General features: G+C 38.1%; 1 protein-coding gene across 1 annotated transcript in view; it reads left to right on the top strand.

Annotated features, from left to right (window-relative positions):
* DSG2 (desmoglein 2) overlaps positions 1-26,532 on the top strand; it is a 63,216-nt gene that overhangs the window by 25,638 nt on the left and 11,046 nt on the right. The window contains exons 6-15 of the mRNA XM_067699402.1: positions 7,443-7,478; positions 9,861-9,995; positions 14,018-14,179; positions 14,325-14,469; positions 15,284-15,450; positions 17,503-17,640; positions 17,755-17,940; positions 21,403-21,668; positions 24,421-24,563; positions 24,856-25,083. Coding sequence (XP_067555503.1) covers positions 7,443-7,478; positions 9,861-9,995; positions 14,018-14,179; positions 14,325-14,469; positions 15,284-15,450; positions 17,503-17,640; positions 17,755-17,940; positions 21,403-21,668; positions 24,421-24,563; positions 24,856-25,083 — 1,606 coding nt within the window. The remainder of the gene's footprint in view (positions 1-7,442; positions 7,479-9,860; positions 9,996-14,017; positions 14,180-14,324; positions 14,470-15,283; positions 15,451-17,502; positions 17,641-17,754; positions 17,941-21,402; positions 21,669-24,420; positions 24,564-24,855; positions 25,084-26,532) is intronic.

The following is a 26,532-nucleotide window of genomic DNA, read 5'->3' as shown; positions in this document are numbered from 1 at the left end:
TAAGCCATTATAATGCCTCAAAGTTCAAACAATATTTTAAACTACTTTGTACCCCTCTACATCTCATCTTCAGTAAGTTATCGATTGGTCTGAGATATTAAAGTTTAAGGGGTCACCTAACCTTGGACTCATAGAATCACAAAAGAAAGCTTCAAAATCCTCTACTTCCGGCCGACAGCCTATTAGCCAGGAAGAACTGTCATCACTGACTTGTAAGTCCTCCAGGATTCTGTTTGTTAAACTCATCGAGGTGACTTCAGAGTTGGATGTCTTTTCTAAAGGTGCTGACCTTGGGAACAAAGAGTCATTGATTGATTGTATTTTTGTCAGTGATATTTGACCTTCCCTCATGGCTCTGCCAAAAAAAAAAAAAAATTATTTTCTTTCCAGTTACCAAAAAGGCCAGTTTTTACAGGATGCATGGGATCTAACGGTAGAAAATTTTTTAATTTTTTCTGAATTTCAGTAAATTCGGAAAGGTTTTGAAGGATTTTTCTGGTTCATCTAAAAATACTACTTCTTTGACTACAGAGACTAGAAACTTACGTTTCTTCTTCAGTCTTAAAGGCGTGTCACACATGACATTTTTCTATCACTAAGTTCCTTGTGAGAAAAAAGAATGACAGATTTCATAGTTAGGAGAAACCATAATGGTCACCTTGTCCAGACGTCCTTCCAGTGCTTGAAATCCTTTTACAACATCCCCACAGGACGTCACTCAAACTTACAGAACTGAAAATGTTCAAAGGGAAGTGGGAAGGAGTGGGAATGGAGGACAGAAGACAGAGTGTGTCAATTACGCCATTTATAGTGTCTGCAATATGCTACCAGTTTGGAAATTTACATAAATCCATGGTCCTCCAGAACTTGCATGACCTTCTTGGCCCTAGTTATTACAGTAACTTGCAATCAGAGAAACATGGTCTGAGTTAGGGTTTCTTAACCTTGGCTCTTTGCATTTAGAGCCAGATAATGCTTTGTTGGGGGAGGGGCTGTCCTGTGCATTGTAGGATGTTGAGCAGCTTCTCTGGTCTCTACCCAGTACATGCCAGTAGCACTTGCTTCCCCCCGCCCCCAACACACGCAGCCTGGTTTGATAAGCAAAAATGTCTCCACACTTTACCAAATATCCCAGGTGACCACAGGATGTCACAGGAAAGGGGTGGGGGAGTTTGTGTGCACAAAATCTCCCCCAACTGAGAACTACTGTCCTAAATTAAGAGTGTGTGCTGTGAGACACACATTCCTAAAGAAACATCCAAATCATTTACTTTAGGATCTCAACTACTTCCTTAGTCAGATAAACAAACAGTTCCACAACTGACAAAATGTTGGTACAACTCTCTTGGGTTGTTTGTACCATGAATGTGGAGCACATATTTCAGTCTATCACGTCTCTGTTAAGTGTCTGTGAGAACAGGCTATTGCAATAGCTGCTGTAAAATGCAAACAGCAGGACTATTGGGTAGATGCCAAACCCCTCAGCTTTAAGGTGCACATCAATTTTGGTAACTTTTTAGTGAAGTGTGCTGAGTTACTGAATTTTCACAAACCGAACATACCGTGCAACCAGCAACGAGATCAAGAAACGTAAGCGGCACCCTGACACCGCCTTCACTGGATCCCTCCCCTCCACCACCACCACCTTGACCATGGCGCTCTCATTCCCACCTCCTGGTCTGGCTGTTCCTTTTGCCGGGCTCTACCTGCCTTGCTCCCTCACCCCATTCCCGTCTCTATGCAGATGTAACCTCTTCTGAGAGCCTCCCCACAGTCTTAAATCTCTCTACTACCTTGGCCCTGCTTTAATTTTCTTCACCACTTTTATCACACCCTACTTTTGTCTGTCTCCCCAACACGTAAGAATCCAAGAGGACAGGAACATCGCAGGAGCTTGGGAAATTGAAGGCATGGATAAATCCAGATTTCAGAAATTTTAAGCTGAGGAAAATGCAAGTCTTAGAAATGAGGAACTACCATCATAATTGTATTCACTGAGTGCCTGCTATGTGCCAGTCATTGCAATAAATACATTTATGTATTATTTCTTTTAATTTGTATAATAACTGAACAATGTACACGTTAGGCTGCTTTCAAATGTAAGCACCAAAACCCAACTAAAAGGTTAATTAAAAGGAATGTTTAATATCGCATAACAAATGGTCAGGAGATGGGGTGGCTCCAGATTTGACCAGTTTTGTAACTCAAAGATGTTATGGTTTCAGTTTGTCTCCTCTGCCATTTTATTAGCTTTCTACTCATGGTCACAGATGGCCATTGCGATTCCAAATGTCACATCCTTGCTCAGCAGTCTCCAGAAGCAGGTAAAAAGAGAGGCTATGAATATGTTTTTCTTCTTATGAGAGACAAGTATCTTTTTCCAGATTCTCCTGATATCTCATTGGCCAAATTCTCTTACACGTTGTTACAGACTGAATGTTTGTGTCCCCCGAAAATTCATATGGGATAGTGTTTGAAGATGGGACCTTTGGGAGTTAATTAAGTTTAGATGAACCTTTTGCTACTGAAGAATAATTAAAACACTGCCTCTGGTAACAACAAAGTTAATAAGAAAAGCTCTATCCTTATTCCCTCCCCTTTAAAGTGGCTGAGGAGACTGGAAACAATTTTATAGTGTGTGTGCTACACCTACACACCCAGATCTTGGCTTCTAAATACCATTCAGTATTAGAAGTCAGGGCTCCTTGATGAAATGGTTGATTCTAAAGCCAGGACAGGGAAAATACAAGATGAGCCTGGAGCATCTTGTAATACTAGACAGTAAGAAAGAGCTCAGAAAACAAAACATGGGGACATGTCAAAGGGACACAGAATCTAACCATAAAGATCTTTCAACGGCCAAAGCTGGAACTATTTAAACAATAAAATAAATTAAATAGTATTGGATTATAACCCACAGAATAAAATCAATATGCATGAATCCAAGCTGATAAAAATGATTGAATTAATAAACAAATAAATAAGGGAAGAACAGACAAATCTTTCTTACTAAAGAATTCCAAATAATATATAGAGATGCCCCCCCCGGAAGTGGAGCTTAACCTCTCTCCTCCCGGCATCCCTACTCCAAGGGTGAGCTAGACTTAATGATACATTTCTAAAGAATACAGCAGGTGAAGGGAAAAACAGCAACTTTACAGTGGAGAAACCTACAAAGGCTACTTTAACAAATATTGTCAGGTGGGTATCATGTACCCCTGATATGCTGTGAGGAAAAGGGCACTTCACCACCGCTCTGTGGTGTTCTTTGCAAAAGCACATCACCCGGTTCTAAACATAAGAAAAACAACAGATAAATCCAAATGAGAGGACAGTCTGCAGGATAATTGGCCAGTACTCCTCAAAACTGTCAAGGTCATAAACAAGGAAAGCCTGGGAAATGGTCACAGACCAGAGGAAATTAAGGAAACATAACAACTTCATACAATGTGGGATCCTAGATTGGATCCTGGAACAGAGAAAGGACATTAGTACAACAGTAAAATCTGAATAAAGCGTAGTAATTTAGTTAACTGCGCATTATCTAAATATACCAATTTTGATATCTTAGTTTTGACAAACGTACCACAGGTATTTAAAATGTTAGCTTTAGGGACTTCCCTGGTGGCGCAGTGGTTAAGAGTCCACCTGCCAATGCAGCGGACACAGGTTCGAGCCCTGGTCTGGGAAGATCCCACATGCCGCAGAGCAACTAAGCCTATGCACCACAACTACTGAGCCTGTGCTCAGATCCCACAAGCCACAACTACTGAGCCTGCGTGCTACAACTACTGAAGCCCGCGCGCCTAGAGCCTGTGCTCTGCAGCAAGAGAAGTCACCACAATGAGAAGCCCGTGCACCGCAACGAAGAGTACACCCCATTTGCCACGACTAGAGAAGGCCTGCACACAGCAACGAAGACCCAACGCAGCCATAAATTAATTAATTAAAAAAATTTTTAAATAAAAAAATAAATAAAAATAAAATGTTAGCTTTAGTGGGAAACGAGTAAAGGCACTCTTGGTACCCTCTGTGCAATATTTGTGTAAATCTAAATATATCCCTGAATTAAAAATTTATTTAAAAAGAAATGTGTGCTGAAACAAATACTGTATGTCAGATGTGCTTCAATTAAAAAAAAAATTTAGGGAAATTCTCAAAAATCAAATGCTGCTATAACTAAAGCATTAACAATAGTAAAATGTAAATGGGATAAAACCCCTTCAGAAGCAATGGGGCAAAGAAAAAAAAAGTGTGTGCTACGCAATTGTTGAAACTGGGTGCAGGCTCTGTGGATGCTCATTGTACTGTTTACTCTGCTTTTGTATATACAGTCATCTCTCCGTAATCGCCGGGGGTTGATTACAGGATTCCCCCCCTCACCAGAAACCAAAATACATGGATTCTCAAGTCCCTTATAGAAAATGGCGAGGCGCGTCTTACTCCGTATCTGTGGGTTCTGCATCCGCGGGTTCCGCGTTTGCAGATATGGAGGGCTGACTATAACTGCAATTTAAAAGTTTTTAAAGATTAAAAATAAGTAAATTCATGAAATAGAAGATTCTCTGCTTTCAAGATATTAGCAATCAAGAGTGACAAAGTTTCTTGTGTTAACTACTGAGATAATAATGAATAGGTGGACTTTGTTGTCTGTATCCCTCAACAAACAAATGATATTGCATATCACAGTTCTACAACTTTGCTACTTAAACTGTGGTCCAAGAACCTGCAGGCTTGGCATCATCTGAGAGCCAGTTAGAAATACAGAGTATAAAGCTGAACTGAATACTGAATTGAAATCTTCATACTGAATTGAAATCTTCATTTTATCAATAACAAGATCCCCAGTGAACAAAATACACATTAAAACTTAAGAAGCACTGTTTATAGTCATGTAGTTTTCTTAACAAGTCACATCTAAAAAGTACATTCCAATAAAAAATGAAGATAGTCTTATAAAGAGTTTATGTTTGACTAGAAGACTCTAAATTGGCCCCTTTTGCTTACATCCTGGGGCACATGATACTTGGTCAGAATGATAACATTTACTTAAAATAACACATATTTAATATCACACCTTTGCTAGGCCCAATAAGATTCTAGGGAAGAATAAAAGTGGTAAATATTTTATCCAGCCAACTCCTCAGTGTGGCCCATACAGAGAAAAGAAACCAGTAGTTAGGAGGCTGGGCAAGAAATATATCACTTTTTAAGAATGTCCCCTGATGATGTGACAATGAGGAATCCTGGATCTAGTCCCTAGTCTTTCCCTTCAAAAATACCCACCAGAGAAACATGCAGAGAGGAGTGATCCATTCAGCATTGCTTTCACTTGTTTTTTTATACCATGCCACCTCTGAAAGTACATAAATTTGGGGAGCACGACTTTGGTTGGAGATACATACCTCTGGCCATTGCTAGCTGGTAAACTAGTAATAGAGGATAAGGAAGAAATAATATATCTGACCATAAAATAGAAAATTAGCCATGGTGGTTCATCTGCCCCAGAGGAACTCATATTAGAGGCTGAACATCCACTGTCCTTAAGTATCTCTTTGCAAGGGTGGAAACAAGAACACGTGCTACGAGGTAGAGGAAAGAAAGGAAGGTGAAAGATCCATGTGTAGAACAGACCCTGCAAGAAGCCTTCAAAGGGATGTGAGTAAGCAAAAGAGACTGAAAAATTGTAGAGAAAGCCCTGCTTTCCATGATTTACCAACCAAGGCTTCATGGATCCGTGTGACCTGAGAGGCACATGAAAAAGGGCAGACAACACTGAGAAAAATCCAAACTTAAGGCAGATTACAAAGAATACATAAATAGCAGGTGAGGAAGTAAAGGCAATAAATATAGACAACTATTTCAGGTTGGAATTATAGTAGAAGAAGGATATGGAGCAGTAGATTAAATGTTAACAGAAACAAGGAAGAAGTTTGTTTGTGTGATTTTAAGATGGGGAAGATCTAACTTTGTTTGACCAACCAGTGGGAAGGAAATAAACATGTTTGATGAGCCAGCAGCAAATGAAGATAAAAGATTAGTGAAAGGAACAAGTTTCTTGAGAAGATACATGTGGGAGAATAAGTGGAAAAGTTGAAAATAAAGCACACAGAAGATGGTTAACCTTGGAAAGGCATCAGGACACCTCTTCCTTGGAGAAAGAAGGGAAGGAGAGGGTGATGGAAGATACAATCTCAGTCAAATAAAATGTGGGATCACTAAGAGTGGGTTCAGAAGTGTGGTCAATGTGATTGGGGTATTGCCTGGAAGTTTGGGATGGTATGATAGGGATGCAATACAAGAAGCAAAGATAAGGCCGTTGTATAATTTATGGTCTGAGTGAGCACATTTTTGAGAATGAAAGGGGTGCTGACACATGGAATGCCTGCACAACAGGACTTGCCTGGGCAAACGGAAACATACATAGTCACCCTAGAAACAAACATCACCCCTGTGGAGGGAGCATGGATGTGTGACGGGTCCATTCAATCTCTCTGGCCCTCTCTAGCAATGTCAGTACAGGGTCAAAAAGAATCATAGTTAGGCTTACAGAGTTGGGGGAAAAAGTGAGGCAGGAATATTAGAAGATCGAGAGATTGAGGATCCCTGAGTCATTGGCAATATCTTTGGAAAGGCTGGCAATGGTGGAAGTGTTCTTAAGCCACTTGCCTCTTGTGGCAATTGAGCAAATTTATCAATCTCAATTAATTTCAGCGTAAATAGCCACATGTGGCTACGCTGTTAGAAGTGCTGGTTCAGATTAAACCAAGAGAAGAGGGAAGCTAAGAGGAGATTAATGGACTATAAACAAAGTGCTGCAAAAGTCAAAAGGCAGGAAGGGGGTTTGTTGTGCAGATTTAGAGTAAACATAACTATTTAGTTCTGTATAATGATGTGCAATATAAGTCCAGAGTGCTTGATAAGAACCAAGAAAAGAGTTGGTAGGCCCGAGGAAGCTGAGGAATGAAGTCTGAATATGGGCAGTCATGTGTGACCCGAACATGGGGCATGATGGGAGTTAGCGGGGGAGGGGGAGGGGGGGACGGCATCTCCCACTAAAGGCCTTGAGGAAAGGTAAGTGGGTCCCTGAGAACATGAGGTGAAAACCACAGGGTAAGGAGGGAAGGACCAGAGAGTGGCTAAGATTTCAAAAGGAGAGTTTGTGTCTTTGTTTTTCAGATATGAGTTGTGTTCTGAGCTTCCTGGGGGAGGGAGTATGCATATAAAAGAATATGGATTCCTCTCTCTGGCCCTGGTCATGGTGGGAAGCAAAGGGGAAAATTAAAATTTGTTTCCTTTTGACAAAGACAGATAGTAGTGGTTAAATACCCCCCCTTTTTTAATGTCTATAATATCCTAGGTGCTAGGTTATTCATTAACAAAGTACTTAAGCTGAATTGAGTGATAAATCGTATTAAACAACAAATAATTTTATTTTCCAGATCTGCTTTAACTTTGGAGATGGACTCCATTTAGAGGTAAGGAACCGAGGGGATTATTCCTTTCTTTTGGACTCAGGGGCTTAATTTCATGGAAGACAGTTGTGCCTTTCCCAGATTGAAAACACACACTCCTGCTGAAACTGCTAGGTAGCGTTTCAGGGGCCTCCAGGGAGCTCCAGTCCTTTATGTCTCAGTGCAGAAAGAATTCAGAGAGAGGCAAAGTGATAAGTTAGAAGTGATTTATTAGACTAGGACACTTGTGAGGCTTACAAGGGAGCAGGCAAGCATTGCACTTCTCCAAGTACTTAGTGGGCTACTTTTTCAAAGGAAGAGGAGGGAGGGGGAGAAGACCACCTTCTTTTTCATTCTTTGAGTCTTCAATCATTAACTCCTCCTACATGCTGGGCGGGGGAGTTTTTGACCCTATATGGTGTATCCAGGACCGTCATGGCACTATGGAAAAATTATTTCAGGTCTCAGTACAACGAGGGTCTTTCACTTTGAAATGTCACCTTTCCATAAATTACTGTTTTTTTGTGTGCAGAGAGCATGTCCTAGGGGTCATTACCTTGCTGACGTCACTGGGCAGGTTGTAGGCCTTATTTTCCACTAGTGCTTGATTGTTTGGGGGCATGTCTCGTGCTTCTGTTTTGCATGGTTTTATTGCTAAGGGAGCCGATCAGGCTTTGATGCTAAGTGACTTGCTCTGCTTTGAGGCAAGCAAGCTTGTTTCAGGATTTTTCCGTTGCTTTCTTGAATGATCATTAACGTACTGGGGTCTCCCAAAGTCCCCTAAAGTTCTCTCTCTATCTATATTCCCCTAGTGGGATTTCTGAGCTAACTGCTCGATTATCCTACTCTATCCCTATCACCTCAGACTCAGCCATTCCCACTCAAACACACGCACAGGAACTTCTATCCAGGCATGTCTGTGCAGCGTATTTTGACAATCTAAATGTCCATCAATGAGAGAATGGTAAAACAATTGATGGTACATGGAAGAATGTCCATGATGAGGTACTGAATGAAGAATCAAGGGGCAGGACTTCCCTGGTGGCGCAGTGGTTAAGAATCCACCTGCCAATGCCGCGGACACGGGTTCGAGACCTGCTCTGGGAAGATCCCACATGCTGCGGAACAACTAAGCCCGTGTGCCACAAACTAAGCCTGCGCTCTAGAGCCTGTGAGCCACAACTCCTGAGCCCGTGTGCCACAACTGCTGAAGCCTGCACTCCTAGAGCCCGTGCTCCACAACAAGAGAAGCCACCACAATGAGAAGCCTGCGCACTGCAACCAAGGGTAGCCCCCGCTCGCCACAACTAGAGAAAGCCCAAGCGCAGCAACGAAGACCCAATGCAGCCAAAAATAAAATTAAATAAATAATGAATCACCCTTAAAAAAAAAATCAAGGGCCACAATGAGATGTACAGTATAATTCCATTTTTATAGAAAAAGAGACCTTTTTACATGTGCACATGTATGGTCATAAGAAAAGATCATAAAAGATATTTATCAAAAAAAAAAAAGATATTTATCAAGCTGTTAATAGTGAATGCTCCAAAGTATGAGTGGAAAAAGTAGGAGGATGTTTTACATTATAAACTTTAATGTTATTTTAATGTTTTGATACATAATTTAATTTTTTTAATTATAGAAGAATTTTTCCACTATAAACAAAGAAAAAAATCAGTGACCTAATGATAACCAGTGTAAATATTTTGAAATAAAATACATGTTATATACAGCAACAAAATGACTAAAACTGTAAACCTAGTGTAAAAATCATTTCTGATCTTAAAATACTAGGTCAGCTGTATTAAAATTTTCCTTGGATAAAATATATATTCCTCTATTAAAGCACAACTGAAAATTTATAGAATAGTTTTCTACCTAAAGTTTTTGATAAACCAAAGGTGGGTGATTTAATCCTTTAACGTCATTCTTAAAACAATAAATCCATTAACTGACACTTGCACTAGTTTTAGTTAAATTGACATCAACAGGTTACTGACATGTAGTCTTAAAACATTAGTAATTCATTTTTATATTATAAGGCACCACAGAAAAATAAAACTTCATTTTCAGTCAGTAAGAAGAAAACTCATGATTTGGTACGTTAATTTTAATTTGCCCATTTGTAAGATCACTCAATTACTCTCACCTTTTTAACTCTTCACTCTGGGAGATCTCTTCTGACTGATAAAAAACTGCTTTGCTGGTTTGGAAACAAGCTCTTCAGGTATATAGTGTTTGCCAGAGTGTATATATTTCCTCTTTGAAAATGAAGCCTGTTAAAAAAATATGAAATTTATACCGTTAAATTTGCACAGCCCCTTTTCAACTTTTAGTAAATTTCAGGATGCCATACTAATGTCTTAGGGTACTTAATCATTTGGGGGCATTATTTTGTTGTTTTAGGCCTTACACTCAAGAAATGAAAATAAGCTGCTTCCTAAACATACTCACTCAGTGAGGCAAAAGCGCGCTTGGATTACTGCCCCTGTGGCTCTTCGGGAAGGAGAGGATCTGTCCAGGAAGAATCCGATTGCCAAGGTACCTTCTCAAGGGGAACAGGATAATGCATGCGTATTGCTAAAGTGTGGTCTGCGGACTTTCATGCTCACTTTAAAATTTTAGGAAAATTATATGATGTACTTACTGAGGTTTTAATATTCCACATATCACCTGGAAGAGCCTCTTTCCCATTCTGGAAGATGCAGCATTATTGGTGAACATATATATATATATAATGTAGGGCTTTGATTCAACTAAGAGTTGAATCTGGCGCTAGTTGAATCTTTGTTTAACAGAGTGTTACAATGCTCAAAAGGAGATAGTATCACGTGTTGGGGGCGGGGCAATGTTCTTTTTCCTACCACCCTCCTAGTTTCTCTGTCTGTAGCCCTGGAAGTTGGACTGACAAAAAAACAGATTAACAAGAGAAAAACAAACAAGCTTAGTAACATGTCTGTCGCGCATGTAGCACCCAGAGGTGAGTAACTTAAAGGTTTGGTTAGGATTTGGGTTTATATAGCTACTTAGCAAAAGAACAATAAATTTTTAGAGAAGTGACGAGACGAAAAGGACCTTGAATCTCCAGGAGCAGCAAACTGTGGGAAGGCAGATATATGAGCAACTAATAATAGAAAAATCTAGTTAGTCAGGTTTGTTTTGTGGATTCCTCTGGTCCTGTCTCCAGGCTGATAAGGATCTAACTCCTGTGGTTAACCTTTGTCCTTCCTCTTAGAGAGTGGGGGAAAGGCACCTTTACAACTTTATGTCCTGCTCTTAGGCAAATAGGGGGAGGGCAGAGAGCTTTCTTGCATCTGATTCTTCTCAATTGCTTTCGGCTTGAAATAATTCTTATACCAGAGTTGCGTATTCTGCCACCCTACACATGAAAGTAGTTTTCAAAATGAAAAGAACTGATATCTAATAGGTGGTAGGGTGACCGACCACACATCCTGCCTGAAACAGTCTGAGTTTGTAGCCATTGTCCTAGCCTAATCATTAATAACTCCTCTTCCACTCTCAAAATGCCCATTTTTTTGGATAAATTTTATGGTAATTCTATTAATATGTATCTCAGACTTATCATGTGCAAGTCTGAACCCCTGATTTTTCCCAAAAGCTGTTCTCCATAAGTTTTACCCATTTCAGTAAACGGCACTATAATTCTATCCAATATTTCAAAAATGTAGCAAGTACTGTCAGTTCTATGCCAAAAATGTATTCCAGATCTGTCCACTTCTCCCCACTGCCACCCTCCTTATCCGAGTCATTGTCAGCTCTGACCTGTGCTACCAAAAGCGCCCCAACTTCATCTCCCTGCCTTCACTCTTGCCTCTGCCTCCCCCCACCACAGTCCATTCTCCAGAAAGCAGCCAGAGTGATCTTTTGGGGGTTTTTTGTTTTGGTTTGGTTTTTTTATAAATTTATTTATTTTATTTATTTATTTTTGGCTGCATTGGGTCTTCGTTGCTGCACGCGGGCTTTCTCTAGTTGTGGTGATCGGGGGCTGCTCTTCCTTGTGGTGTGCGGGCTTCTCATTGCGGTGGCTTCCCTTGTTGCGGAGCACGGGCTCTAGGCTCGCAGGCTCAGTAGTTGTGGCACATGGGCTCAGTAGTTGCAGCTCACGGGCTCTAGAGTGCAGGCTCAGTAGTTGTGGCGCACGGGCTTAGTTGCTCCATGGCATGTGGGATCTTCCCAGACCAGGGCTCGAACCCGGGTCCCCTGCATTGGCAGGTTAATTCTTAACCACTGCTCCACCAGGGAAGCCCCAGAGTGATCTTTTGAAAAGACAAATCAAAGCATCCCCTTGGTGAGACCCTTTCAACAGCTGCCCACTGCAGTGGAAGGAGTAAACCCTCCGCGGCCTACAAGAGCTCTTGGGATTCATTGGCCTTGACCTCCTCTCTGACCTTAGCTCCTATCAGTCCCCAGCCCCCACTCTGCCACCTCCCTAAGCTGACACAAGCCATTCCAGCCTCCCACCCTTAGCACTTGCTGTTGCCTCTGCCTAGAACCCCCTCCCCACAGATACTTGCAGTATCTCACAGCATCAAGCCTCTAGCCAAGAGTTACCTCCTGAAAGAATTCCCTTCCTGGCCTCACCCCATCTCAGTCCCCACACTCGTTCTGCTCAGTTTCTAGCTCATTCGCCTCCAGGACATTATGTCATAAATTGCTTGCTTGTTGTCTGGTTCCCTCAGTAGAGTGTAAGCTCCCCCAGGGCAAGGGCTTAGACCTTAGGGCTCACAGCTCATGCCCTGTGCCCTGAGCAGTGCCAACATCCAGTAGGTGTTCAGTAAACATTTGTGTGAATGAATAATTGTTCATATGCAAGTTGTACCTTCATCTTTCCCATCTTATAAACATTATACCTGATGAGCTCCTTAAAAGAAAGAGCAGCTACAGAACAGAAGACAACACTTTCCTTTTTCCAACAGCATGTTGTTTTCATAGAAGCTTTCTAAAATCTAAATGTTTAATTACGATTTTACATAATGGTATGTATATAAGGAGTTAAGCTTTTCGGTTTGGTTTGGTTTGGTTTGGTTTGGTTTGATGAGATATCTGAGTCATTCACACATTCTTTCACACATTCTTTCCGTAAAATGCATTGATTCTTTGGGGTTCGATAAGTGTTAGCTATTCTTCTTACTAATTTTAATTATAAAAGTTGTTCATCTTATTGTGGTAAATATTTCACAATACATATGTGTATCAAACGATCACATTGTACACTTTAAACCTACACAATGTTATGTCAATTATATTTCAATAAAGCTGGAAAAAAGTGAAAAAAAAAAGTTGTTCAGAGTAAAATGTACATAAAAAGCAAAAGATCTTGTATTTCCCCAACTTTCCAAATTCTCTGTCTAGGAGTAATACTGTCAACAGTTTAGTATCTTCCAGATCTTGTGAAATACATAAATATGTATATACTTACATACTCTTACATGCATGCATATATATACAAACCAGCTGTTATGTCCACACACAGTTTGGTTTTATTTTTAACGTAAGTGAAATTATATAATACATATAATTAGCACATAGAGATCTAGAATATTCTCTATAAATACTGAAGTATATATGTATATGCACATATACATGTGTTGTGCGTGTATATGCATGTACTTGGCAAAAAAAGAGAGACAGACAAACAGAAACACAGAGAACAAGAAAGACAAACAGAGAGAGAAGCTCAGTGAAAAGTGATCATGGGCTGCCCCAGGATCACCGTTCCACTCTTGGAGCAGAGCAGCTGTAGCAGGAGATTGGAGCCGCATTGATCATTCTCAGCAACAACCCCCAGCCCCAGTGCATGTTGAGAATCCTCTGGGAAGAATGTTTAGCTAATCCTGAGATTTCAGGACAAGAATTGGCCAGGCAGGTGGGTGGTGATGGCTTCAACGATGTCTGAAGAAAAGAAATTGTGGATCCAGTAGGAGGCCACAGAGACACACTAACTAAAGAAGAGTGAGAGATACAGAAATGGCAAACAAACAAACGAATTGGAGATACAAATAAAGCTGTTTATAGAGGACGAAAGTGTTAACTACAGAAGACCCAGAGGGTTAGAAACCCTGATTTGCTGAAGCATTCCAAGCAGGCAAACACTTGACTATTTTAACCCTTCTATGGAAGGATGCCTTATTCATACTGTCCTGATAATCGAACGGAGTTATGAAGGTGATTTTGACTCTGCAATTTTTACCTTATGTGCTAAATTTAAAATCCATCCCCACCAAGATGTACCCCCCTAATGATACCTTAATTTCATAACAACCCTGAGAGGTAGGCAGTAGTGTCTCTTCAGGTTACAGATAAGAACACTGAGACACAGGAGGGTAGGTAACTGCCTCAGCATCACTACCTGGTGAGTGGCTGAGACAGGACCAGAACCAGGTCCTCTGACACCAGTACGTCTTCTCTGGAGCACTTGTGCACCGCCCACCCTCCACCCATCAACATCTGACAGCTTCAGAGCGAAATTTTCCATTAAAAACAATTACCTATAAGTTATAGAGAGTTTAACTTGAGGCATTCCTTTCTTATTTTTATGTTAGATACATTCTGATCTTGCAGAAGAAAAAGACCTAAAAATTACATACAAATACACTGGAAAAGGGATCACAGAGCCACCTTTTGGTGTGTTTGTCTTTAATAAAGACACCGGATTACTGAACGTTACCACCATTCTAGATCGAGAAGAAACACCATTTTTTCTGGTAAGAAGAACAATTTTACATTTATTAGTTTGTAGTTCTTCTTGGGTAATAATTATGTTATGTTTTATTATTGTTTTGAAACTATGGTACTTGAATGACCTCAGCTTAAATCTCATCCCTTCTATTATTTATGTCGTGATTTCAGCTAATGGGTTATGCTTTGGATGAGAAAGGAAACAACTTAGAGGAACCAATAGAACTCCGAATTAAAGTTCTTGACATCAATGACAATGAGCCAGTGTTCACACAGGACGTCTTTGTTGGGTCTGTTGAAGAGCTGAGTGCAGCAAGTAAGAGGTTATTTTTTTTTTATGAATGAATATCCAAGGCCAATTTATCCCCATTGTGTGACTGAACACTGAAACCTCTGTCTTAGTGGAGGCTGGGTATTACCCACAGGACAAATAATAATAAACATATTGCTCTAGGTTTAGAACTGCTTTTTTGTTATAAATTTTTTACCCTCAAACAGATGTGGTAGATTGATGTGATAGGTTAGGTCTCTATAGCAACTATTCAATTTTAGTCTGTATCAGGAAAGCAGCCATAGATAACATGTAAACAAATAAGCATGGTTGTGTTCCAATAAAATTCTATTCACAAAAGCTGGTGGCTGGCTGGCTTTGGCTCACTGGCAGTAGTTCGCTGACCTTTGACATATTATTTCAACTGTCAGACTTCAATGCAAGTGTTAAACGCAGGAGAGATTTCTCTTTGATCAGAATGTAAAGAATAACTATGCTTCTCCTGAATTGCTTATATTTTAATAAGCATGTATTTGTATCTGTTCATTCTCCTTTCTTTGTATGGGTTATTAGGTCTATTATAAACAAATTTGTGACCCTCCTATAGCAAGTGTTCAGGACTTCATCCTAAAAATTGTATGTACTAACCTCAGCCTCACCCTCACCTTATTTTTCCTATTCCTACCTCCATTCACACTTATTTCCTCAAACAATTAAATGTTTTGATCTTGGTAAACTGATTTTGATAAATACCTGGAATCCTTTTTGGAACAAGTTGATATTATAAATAAAATAATAACATACATTAAGTATGCTAGAAGTTGAGTTTCATCTTGGACACCTTTGTTTCTGATGCCAGATACCCTTGTGATGAAAATCACCGCAACAGATGCAGATGAGCCCAACACTCTGAATTCTAAAATTTCTTATAGAATCGTATCTCAGGAGCCTGCTAATTCTCCATTGTTTTACCTAAATAAAGATACAGGAGAGATTTATACAACCACTATTGCCTTGGACAGAGAGGTAAATTAATATTTTATGTTATTCCTCTTTTCAGCTCTCCTCTGTCTTTCCAGTTATTCTCTAATTCTTTGCTAATTTTCTGACTTTGGTCTATGTTACTTACTCATAGGATAACTCGGAATAATCCTCCTCTAGGGATGTGCTGTCTAATATGGTAGCCATCAGCCATATGTGGCCATTGACCACTTGAAATGTGACTAGTCCAAATTGAGATGTGCTGTAAGTGGAAAATATACACCAGATTGGGAAGACTTAGTATGAAAAAAAAGAATGTGTAAAGTATCACCTTAATAATATTTTTGTTGATCACATGTTGAATTGATTATATTTTGGATACCATGGGTTAAATGAAATATATTTGTTTAAAATTAGTATTACCTGTTTCTTTTTACTTTTTTTATGTTTATTTATTTATGTCTTTGGCCACGCCACTCGGCTTGCAGAATCTTAGTTCCCCGACCAGGGATTGAACACGGGCCCTGGCAGTGAAGCCCCAAGTCCTAACCACTGGACCGCCAGGGAATTCCCTCTTCTCACTTTTTTAAATGTGGCTGCTAAAAACTTTAAAATTACGTAAGCAGTGTCCTAGGGCCTCTCCAGTCAGGATCTGTTTGCTAGAGAGTTCCAAAGCAATGTTCCTTAATTTGTGTCTCTATAATGAAACGTCAGGAATCTTTTGTACTACTAATACGTAGACACAGGGAGGAAAACAGTTTGAAATAGGAATCCTATTTAGGGTAATAGAAGTATTTGTAAAGGAAAGAGTTACTGTAAATCCCAAATTGGAGGAAAATTTGAGTCAGTTTCCTAAAAAGGGTGCTTTCTCAAGCATTTCATTTTTTGTTTCTAAGTCAAAGGGAACATTTTAGTTGAAAAAGGGAGAAGTTTTTTTAAATGCTACAGACATAAAGGTCTTAACAGCATGCAGAGTAAAATGCGGATGATCCAAAGAACAATGTATTATCATCAAATATAAATCATCATCCAGGCACCGTCAGGGTGTTTTGTATTACTTGGAAAAATGATGACTCTGGCCAGAGACGGAGAGGATGGTGCTCAACATTCCTCTCAAGGTCTTTGTAAAATTAAAGCATATTATTACTCCTAAAATTCTACTCTACCTTTTTGCATAAAATGAGAATGGAAAAGTACTATTTTGAATTAGTAGTGTGATTTTTTTAAATGAGCTTCGTCTCTGGAAAGTTTAACCAGAAAATACTGGCTGTCGCTTATTGGGCACTCACCACATGCCTGGTGCTATTACAAGCCTTTTATGTGGAATAACTCAAATTAACTCCACCTGTAAACCCTGTGCAGCAGATACAATTACCCCCATTTTACATAGAAGGAAACCAAGGAGCAAAGGGATAATGTGTGTCCAACCCAGCTAGTAAGTCAGAATTGGAACCCAGCCAGCTGGTTCCAAAGCCTCTGCTGTCCTGCCTCTCACTGAGCACAGGGTCCCCAGGCATTGGCACTGGCTGCCCGGCTCCTTAAACAACACCCACACTGAATGGAGCCATCAGAAGGGGACCACGTGGAAGAGAGGTTTCCCTTTGGAGTAATATCTGAAACGTTATTCTCTAGGACACGTTCTCCAAGAATCTAATCTCCCGGGATGTATGGACAAAGTTCACCAGTTTTGCCTTCACTGGTCAAGTGTTCTTGGAGGATTAAGTTTTCCTGGCTTAACTTTTAGCTGAAAATGATGTGTGGGATAGAAAAAACCAAGTCCTAGAGTCCCATCACTTCCAGTATAGTGCAAACTACATTTTGAATGCACTCTTTTGTGCTCAGACTATTTTAAGGAGAGTCTCATCTCCTGATAAATATCACCAATGACATAATTAAGAATTCACTATCAACAACTGCATTAGGGAAAAGCGCTGATGGCAAATAAACAGCATCTTCATAGGATTAACAGCAGATCATGAAACTTATTTATGAATAAAACATACTGTGGTTCATTCCCTTGATGATAAAGTGAACTAAAACCAGAAAGATAGAGCCATTCATTTTCACCCCAGCTGGATATTTTTTATTTCCCTGTAGGAACACAGCAGTTATACTTTGACGGTAGAAGCAAGAGATGGCAACGGACAAGTAACAGATAAGCCAGTAAAACAAGCTCAAGTTCAGATTCATATTTTGGACGTCAATGACAATATACCTGTAGTCGAAAATAAAGTGGTAACTATTATTTTTATAACAAACATGCCTATGTATATTTTAGTCATAAACTAAAAATATATCACCTAGGTTTGTGTTACCTCAGAATAAAAATTGCCTGTTTATGTTTTGCAGTATGAAGGAATAGTTGAAGAAAACAAAGCCAATGTAGAAGTTTTACGCATAAAAGTGTTCGATGCAGATGAAGTAGGCTCCGATAATTGGTTAGCCAATTTTACTTTTGCATCAGGAAATGAAGGGGGTTATTTCCACATAGAAACTGATACTCAAACTAATGAAGGAATCGTGACCCTTATTAAGGTAAGTACTTAGTGTTCAAAACTGGAATGGGAGAAGCTGGTCCAGAGGAGGGAACTGATCTATTTTGAGCTCCACATATTTACAAGTACTTTTCATAATCAGTTCACTGGCACCACAGTTGTAGAGATAGGAGCCACCCCTACTAGCCCAATTTCTGTGGTTAGTAAGTGGTTACACTTTTTGTGTTTCTAATGTCAGTAGTAGGAGGGTCACATTTTGAAACACAGTGTTCTAAGTGTGCTTAATTGAATCAAGGAACAAAAATTTAATGGTGTTATTAAGCATATGGGTCTTAAACAATTAAAACCCTTACTCCCACAGAATTTCTTAAACAAAACTTAGAGGATGCATCTTTATCTAACAGAATAAGTAAAGAAGAATATCAGTGTATGTTTAAATGGTTTATGGTAGAATTACCTTATCAGATTTTAAAATAAAAAGCAAAGCTGCAGCTTTCAAAATACTGTTTCATTAAGTCACAGACAAAAATTGATTCCAGAGGTTTCCACATTTTTACAAAAACTTAATATATGGCATAGTATGTAAACCCTAATAGCAGGAAGAGGAATGATGATAATGTATAACCGAATAGGGAAAAATTAACTTGAGGTTTCATAGTAATAATTATTGATACCATTTATCAGTAGGCTACTGTAGGCATTTAGATTACTATTTGTAAAGCAAAGGAAAATAGAAAAAGATTAGCTCATGTTTGAAGGGAAGACACATTTTATGATTACTGAATACATGGATAATGGCATCAGAGACGAAATAGATTTACTTGCTTATACAGAACTAAGCATACTTTTTAGTCACAGATTATGGGTGCAACCATGCTAGATGCCTGAGATAAAAAGCCAGTAATACACATAAGGAGAAACAATCACTTAGTGATGAATGATAGAAATACCCCCAATGCACCATGGTAGCACAAAAAGGGGTTATCAAAGGGGGCATGAAAAAAATAGTAAATTTAGTATTAAAATGACAGCAACAGATTAAGAAAATTACAAATTTACTTTTCCAGTTGTATAAAGAATCACTTCCAAAGTATAAAGGCGGTAATCAGATTTCATTCAAATGAATGGACAAGGAAGATAGATGAAGAAGATATACAAAGAGCAAATGTGTGCATAAAGGATACTCAACATCATTAGTCTTTAGGGAAGATGCAAATTAAGACTATGTGAGCTACCACTGCACACCTGCTAGAATAAGCTACAATCAAAGGAAGACTGACAACACCAAGTATCAGCAAGAATTATAGAACTGGAACTCCTATATATTGCCAGTGGAAACATTAAATGGTAGAGCCAGTTTGGCAGTTTTATAAAAAGTTAAACATTGAGTAGTTATCCAGTGACCTAACAATTTAGTCCTAGGTATCCACCCAAGAAAAATAAAAACATACATCTACAAAAAAACCAAAAAACTTGCATGCAAGTGTTCATAGTGGCTTGTATTCCTAATAATGAAAAACTGGTAACAGTGCAAATGTCCACCAACTGGTGAGCAGATAAAATGTGGTCTATTGATACAATGGAATGCTCTTGAGCAATAAAAAGAAATGAAGTACTGATACATGCTACAATGTGGATGAACCTCAAAAACATTCTGCTTTATACAGACACAAAATACTACGTACTGTATGATTCTATTTGTGTGAAATTTCTAGGAAAGGCAAAAAGCGCTTCTATAGAAAACAGGTCTGTGGTTGCTTAGGGTGGGTTGTGATTTGGCTACAAATAGGCAAAAAGGAACTTTTGGGGAGTGATGGAAGTGTTCTAAAACCAACAGTCTTGATATTTGCAAAACCATATAGGCTTGTGAAACATCCTCATGTTTTACACTTAAAAAGGGTAAATTTCATTGTAGGTAAATCATACCTCAATAAAGCAGTCTAAAAAAGAAACAGGAGAAGAATAGATACTTTAAACTGTAGAAACAGAGATAGTAAATCATCACATGAGAAAAAGCCTCAGCTGCGTTAACAAATAAGTTTAGTATCTTTAATGCTATTGAAGATAGCAAAAATGGGAGTGATAAAATATGCTAACAGTTGCAAAACTAGAGGTATAGGCCCTCATACATTGCGCTTGATGCTGAAAAATTTTCCATTCTCTTTGGAGCACGATGGCTATTTATAACAAACATTATGAAACATTTTTTATGTCGCCAGTACCTAGCTCATTTTTTTTTTTTACCATTGTCTTATTCTTCCATGGTCTTTGAATACTAATGACATATGGCTGAAAGATTTTATTTCTCATCCGACATACATCATACCATCAAAATAAGTGTGTGAAGTGCAAGAGCAACTTAAAAAGACAATAACTTTCACAAGGATTCTACAGTCACAAAGAGTGTATTTTTCTGTAGTCAATTTGTGTTGTGTTATTATTGTCCCAATGCCACAGTGGCCCATGTAATAAAGGGGGCAGAAGTTATATATCCAGAACTCTATAGAGAGGAAAACGGATTTCATAATAAATCATCCAAAAACAAAAGTGAACATTGCAGTAATTCATGTAAATACATGTAATATATTTAATGATATACTGAAGAAACAGCAAAAATGGTCAGTCAGTACATCTAAATGGTCAGGACCACTAGAAATAAAAAGCAACAGGACCTACATAAACTTTGACTGGGTGCTTCTTCCCTCTGCAGCTCAACAGGGGAAAAATAATTTGTATAAAAACGTTCAGAGCAGTATTAACTGCAAATAGTCGAAATGCCTAATAACAGAATGGCTAAGTAAATTAAGTGTATCTAAATAGTAGAATACTATAGAAATGTTTTCAAAAAGAAAATGGACAGATTGGAACATAAAATATGCATAGAGTGATAAACTGATTATATCAAAGGTACTTAATAAATACCACAATTCACAAAGATCAAAGTATTTAGAGGAGGATTAATCTTTTATGGCATTAATAGCAAACCAGATATTAATAGACATTATGCTAAAAAGGAGGGGGTTAGATTCTCCGTTTAAACAAATTTGAAAATCCCTAGGCTTAACAAAGCTAAATAGTTGTTTTTCCTACAGGACGTCTCAGTTTTATATGCCATGGGAGAGAGCTGGCTGTGCCTACTTATGTAGCCCTTTTCACCAGAACAAACCCCTGGAGCACATTTTAAGGAATATTATATTGGATGTCCATTAACTTTTTTTTATTAAGAAAAAAAATCACTTCAGATTGCTAAAAATAAAAATGTATACGTTTTAAATGATTTTGACCTTAAATAAATTGGGGATGCTTCCTAAACATCCTTAACATTTATGAACATCAAAATTGACAGACTTTTTAATGGCATGGTACCAATATAAGAGTTGCACTACTCAGTACTGCTGTATTTTTCATGTTTTAAATTATTATAATCTGACACTAAAACCACACATGTGTGTTCTAGTTTTTGTCCCTTTTAAAAGCATTCCCTTTGATTTTGCCTTTCTAGGAAGTAGATTATGAAGAAATGAAGAATCTTGACGTCAACATTATTGTCACTAACAAAGCAGCTTTTCACAAATCAGTTAAGAATAAATATAAGCCTACACCCATTCCGATCAAAGTCAAAGTGAAAAATGTGAAAGAAGGCATTTATTTTAAAAGCAGCATAATCCAATTTCACACTAGCGAGAGTGTGGAAAAATCAAGCCAAAGCCAAATAATGGGAAAATTTCAAGCTTTTGATGGCGACACTGGACAAGTAGCCCGTGTAAAGTAAGAGATAGTTATGAATATTGTTTCATCATTTTAAATGACTTTGAATGCCTATTTTCAAAAATCGTAATGAAATTTTAACACTTCACTCCTTCGAACCCCGCCATTATAATCCCCCAAAAGTCTATAGGTTAAATTTCCTAGAGTTGTACATGTCACTGAGAGGCAAAGAGGAGTTTTCCCAGGATCCCTTTCCCTCCACCACCCGAGTATGAGGCAGAGGCTGGGTTGCTCACCTCAAAACAGTTCTGGGTAGAGAAGGCTAAAAAGCAACAAAGAGAAAGTTCAGAAAGACACTTTCTAAAATCTGTCTTAAAGGAGTATTAGAGATAAGAAAATAGCAAATAAAATTTACTGCAAAATCCACTTTATACAAGGTTGGTTAAGAGAAATAAAAATAGCTGCATAATATATTTTAATAATGGGGAATCCAGTTTCATTTGCTCATAAGCCTTGGAAATTGATCTTCATTTAAACCAGGCCATTTGAGCTAGGGATTGATGAAACTTTTGTAATGCTTGTCTTGGTCATGGTGACCTTTACTCAGAATATACTTATTGAGAACCTACTAAATGCCGCTCCTGTGCTGGAAGGTGCTGGATTGTGTCCACTCTGTAGCGACACCTAGGTTTGCAAGATCCATTCACATTTTCAAAGTGAATTTACATCTTAGATCTCAGAGCCATACCATCAAAAGATGACTCTCTACAGAGCTATTATTTATGAAGTTCTACCTAGCTGTAGTTATTTGGTTGAATTTAAGAATCCCCACCTGCCACCCGAGACACAACAGCTTCTATGTTTTCCTGCTGTCGGTGCCAGAGTTGTCGGTTGCTTCACTCTCCTTAGGCCTATGTCCCTGGGTGCCAGTACTCATGAAACATTGTATTTAGATGCGTGGCCAACCATAGCACGAATGAGAATATGGAGGAAGCTCTTCAACAATCTCTTTCGTTTTAGTGAATCTCCTTTTCATGGAATTCATCGGCCAATAGTAGCAAGTGACCTTTTTCCAAAATTATGTTAACGAACAGCTTCCATTGTGTTTTCTGCAGTGTCTTGGGGACCCCTTTTTGCCCACCTTAACTTCAGGAACCAGTCTAGCTTCTCTCGACTTTTATAGTCTACTTTTTATTTCCATGGCTCTAACCTTAAGGAGGCAGTCCCCACCTAAATCCCCAGAATTGAGAATGAGTGTTCCTTATGATTCCTCACGCTGTCCCCTGAGAGGCTTAGATGCTCTAATTAATTATCCTCCAATAATATTGTGACTCTCTATTGAAACTTCTGTTTCCATCTAACTATTTAATTTTGGTTGCTGTTTTTAGTAAGAGTTATGACTGTATCAAAAGATCATATGTTCTTCCTTGAAAAATAATGAACCATGTTTCTTTACTCCTCAGAAGTATTTTATTTTTAGCATACACTTACAGAATTTTAGAATAAGAATGATCTTAAAGATTAACTCAAACCTACTATTTTACAGATAAGGAATGAGAGGCACAGCTAAGTGAAATAATTTTCCAGTATTCACCTAATCTAGAAATGTTGATAAGGACAGCAGAAGAATCACTCTCTTAACTTTGTCATAATTTACTCTTTTACTGATTATTCATATGCATCAGTTGTTATGGTATTTGACATGACATGTGAGCTGCATCCTACTTTGAATGGTGTCTAGTTTTCACAGTAGAAAACAGAAAATCCCTTAAATGAGACCACACAAAACATTCCATTGTGAAATGTGATTCTTATTACTTTAACTTCATCTTTGGTATAAGCATTATTTGGGAAAACATTGACAGCAGCTAAGTTCAAGCTTTAAAATTCCAGCCATGAAATTCAGAAATATTTGTGAAAATCCAAATGTATCATCATTTACTGGTATAAATATTAAAAGACAGGAAAGTTTAGTTCGAGTGTATATTAAATAGTCACTATAAACAAATATTGCCATATATTAGCCACTCATTTTTGTATGCCTAAACAGCCACTTAATAGAAAATAAATCATTAATATGATTGGTTGCATCAAATTCTCATATGTTTGGTTTGTATTTGGATACATTTTAAACTCGATGGTATTAAATTACATATATTTCTGAAAATGTACTATGAATGTTCTCCTTGCCTTCCCAAAGCTGTCTCTTTTTGCACTAATTCTCCTTTGCTTTGAAGGAATAAACCCAGAAATCACCTTATCAGCATTGTTTTCACTTCTAACCATTTCTAACTGAAAGAAGCCTATTGCTCTGAACAGTCAACAATATCCCAAAATTTAAAGTACTTCCATTTAAGGCAGTCATTGATTTTTTAAATTGATACTTTTAAATATTGATAATATGCCAATAAATAATAGAATGTAAAACTGCTTTTCTCCACGAGTTCTTGTTGGGTGACTAAGTTATCCTCCAAGGTTAACTCCAAATTTAAGGAAAACTAGATTGAAAGCTGTAAGGCAGACTGAAGAGCAACTCGTAAACCTCCCGGGTGAGTAGGCAAGGGCGTCGCCCTTGCACATATGTCTTGGGTATGTTACAGAAATAAGGAAGGGTCCAAAGTAAGTGTGATACACAGTAAACAGAGGGGCTTTTAGGATAGTTTCAAGAAATTAAAAAACATTCCAAACTAATGCCTGTAATAAGAACATATATAAGAAAGCAGAAATTAAGCTTAAAAGAGTTGTAGATATTAGTTGTAGATAGTCTCAATTTATCCAGAGCTCAAAATTAATTTTGTCTGCTTTCTAACAGATATGCCAAATTTGAAGATATAGACAATTGGATCTCTGTGGATTCTGCCACCTCTGAAATCAGACTTGTAAAAATTCCTGATTATGAATCCAGATATGTCCAAAATGGTACATACACTGCAAAGATTTTGGCTGTGACAGAAGGTAAGTTATTAAATAGACATTTTTTCTTGGTTATATGCATTTTGATTTTATTTTCCAGCATCAGAGACCTTTGTTTTGATCTTGTAGGAATGCCAAATGGGTAAACCTTCACATTTCTACTTATTTAGTGGATTAAAAGATATTACTTGATCTGAATATGAAAACATATCTAAGATAGAAAGCATCCTAATTTGGTTACTACCTTCTCCTTACCAAATTGGCAAGAGAATTCAAACTATGTCCATATGAGCAGTATAACCAAAATATACATTATCTTTTTCTTATTTTTAAGAATATCCTAGAAAAACCATCACTGGCACTATTAGTATCACGGTTGAAGACATCAATGACAATTGTCCCACACTGGTCGACCCTGTGCAGACTGTCTGTGATGATGTGCAATACGTGAACGTGACCGCAGAGGACCTGGACGGACCCCAAAACAGCTGGCCTTTCAGTTTCTCTGTCATTGACAAACCAGCTGGAATGGCAGAAAGGTGGAAAATAGTAAGCCGAGAAAGTAAGCAAAACCACTGGACTATATGTTTAAACATGATAGAAATCTAAAATCCTTATAATACAGGCTTTTTTCTTGGCATGAATTACATTTCCAATACAACTGAGTTTATAAAATGAGGGTCTGAAACTCAGGCATAGTGTCTTTGATCTGCCTAATAATAAATACCCTATTTGGAGAGAGTGAAGGGAAATAGATATCTAATATCTTTAAAGTATTTGGCTACAAATAGGCAAAAAGGAACTATTTTACAAACTCATCTTTTTCCCATGTCCCCTGCACTGGGTATTCTCCAAATCGCTCTTGAAGTAGTTGTCTCGTAAGCTGAGGAATACGTTGCCTCTCTAAGCACAGCAATCAGAGTAGGTGCCTTCTAAAAATCTTGATGTATGGTAACGATGATTCCATTAAAAATAACTCTTACGGAACATATACCATGTGCCAGGCACTCTGCTATCCCTTCATATGCATTATCATGTTTACTTCTTACCCCATAACCTTATTCCCTGATTACAGCTGAGGAAACTTTGGCTTAACTAGAGTTAGAGAGCTCGTTTGAAGTCACAAAGCTGGTAAGTGATGGACAAAACATGGAAAGGAGTCTGTCTGTCCCCTTGCCCCCCATGCCCGAAGGACGTGTGCATAAATCCGTATCTTGGGACATATTCCCTTATTGACGTGCTCTGTTGGCTTCCTTCAAGGTGGTTTCAAATGTAGAAAAATCTATCCAGAAGACTCTTTTTGTTTTAAACAGGTAGTGCTCGTTTCAGAAAAGTTTTAAATGTAATACCCCAATTTTTCTTAACTTTTAAGTTTATTGTTTTCTTAGGCTTAGCAAATTTTACAGTCATTTTAAGAGGCTTTGAATCATGTTTGGTCCAATTTACAAACTAAACACCTTTAACATTTCAATATATTTATAAATTTAGTATATTTGGCTTCCTTTTTATGTATTTCAATGATCTGAATTAACAAATAAAACTTTCTTGTGATTCCTATACTCTAAAATACCAGTAAATTTAACTTATAAATACATCAAACCTGACATCCTCTTCAGTGGTCCAATACTGAACAAACCGGTGATATTTCAACCTAAAACCATAAATCTAAATTAGTAACATAATTACACATTTTGAACTGGAGTTACATAGCTGTCACGTTAATAGGGCTAATTGTCCTTAAAATATTACAAGTGTATAAATATAATAACAAATGCAAATAATTTCTTTACAATGCAAAAATATTAAAACTAAATCTTTAGTTTGTTTAAATATTCCTATACTTAATTCCGAATCTTCTTAGGGTTTATGTACTCACTTGCAAAAGATAGTTATGTTGTTGGTTAACTCAAGTGGTCTCCCCAGTAAGGGGTGACAATCACCATCTTGATTCATTGAGGTTACTTAAGATCAAGTTTTCAACTAGCATGAGCCCTGGGATGCAGACATCCAG

The sequence above is a fragment of the Pseudorca crassidens genome, chromosome 12 (assembly GCF_039906515.1).
Source record: "Pseudorca crassidens isolate mPseCra1 chromosome 12, mPseCra1.hap1, whole genome shotgun sequence".
In the NCBI taxonomy this organism is placed as follows: domain Eukaryota; kingdom Metazoa; phylum Chordata; class Mammalia; order Artiodactyla; family Delphinidae; genus Pseudorca; species Pseudorca crassidens.
Note: the sequence above shows the minus strand (reverse complement) of the source record. Positions and strands in the feature narration are given on the sequence as shown.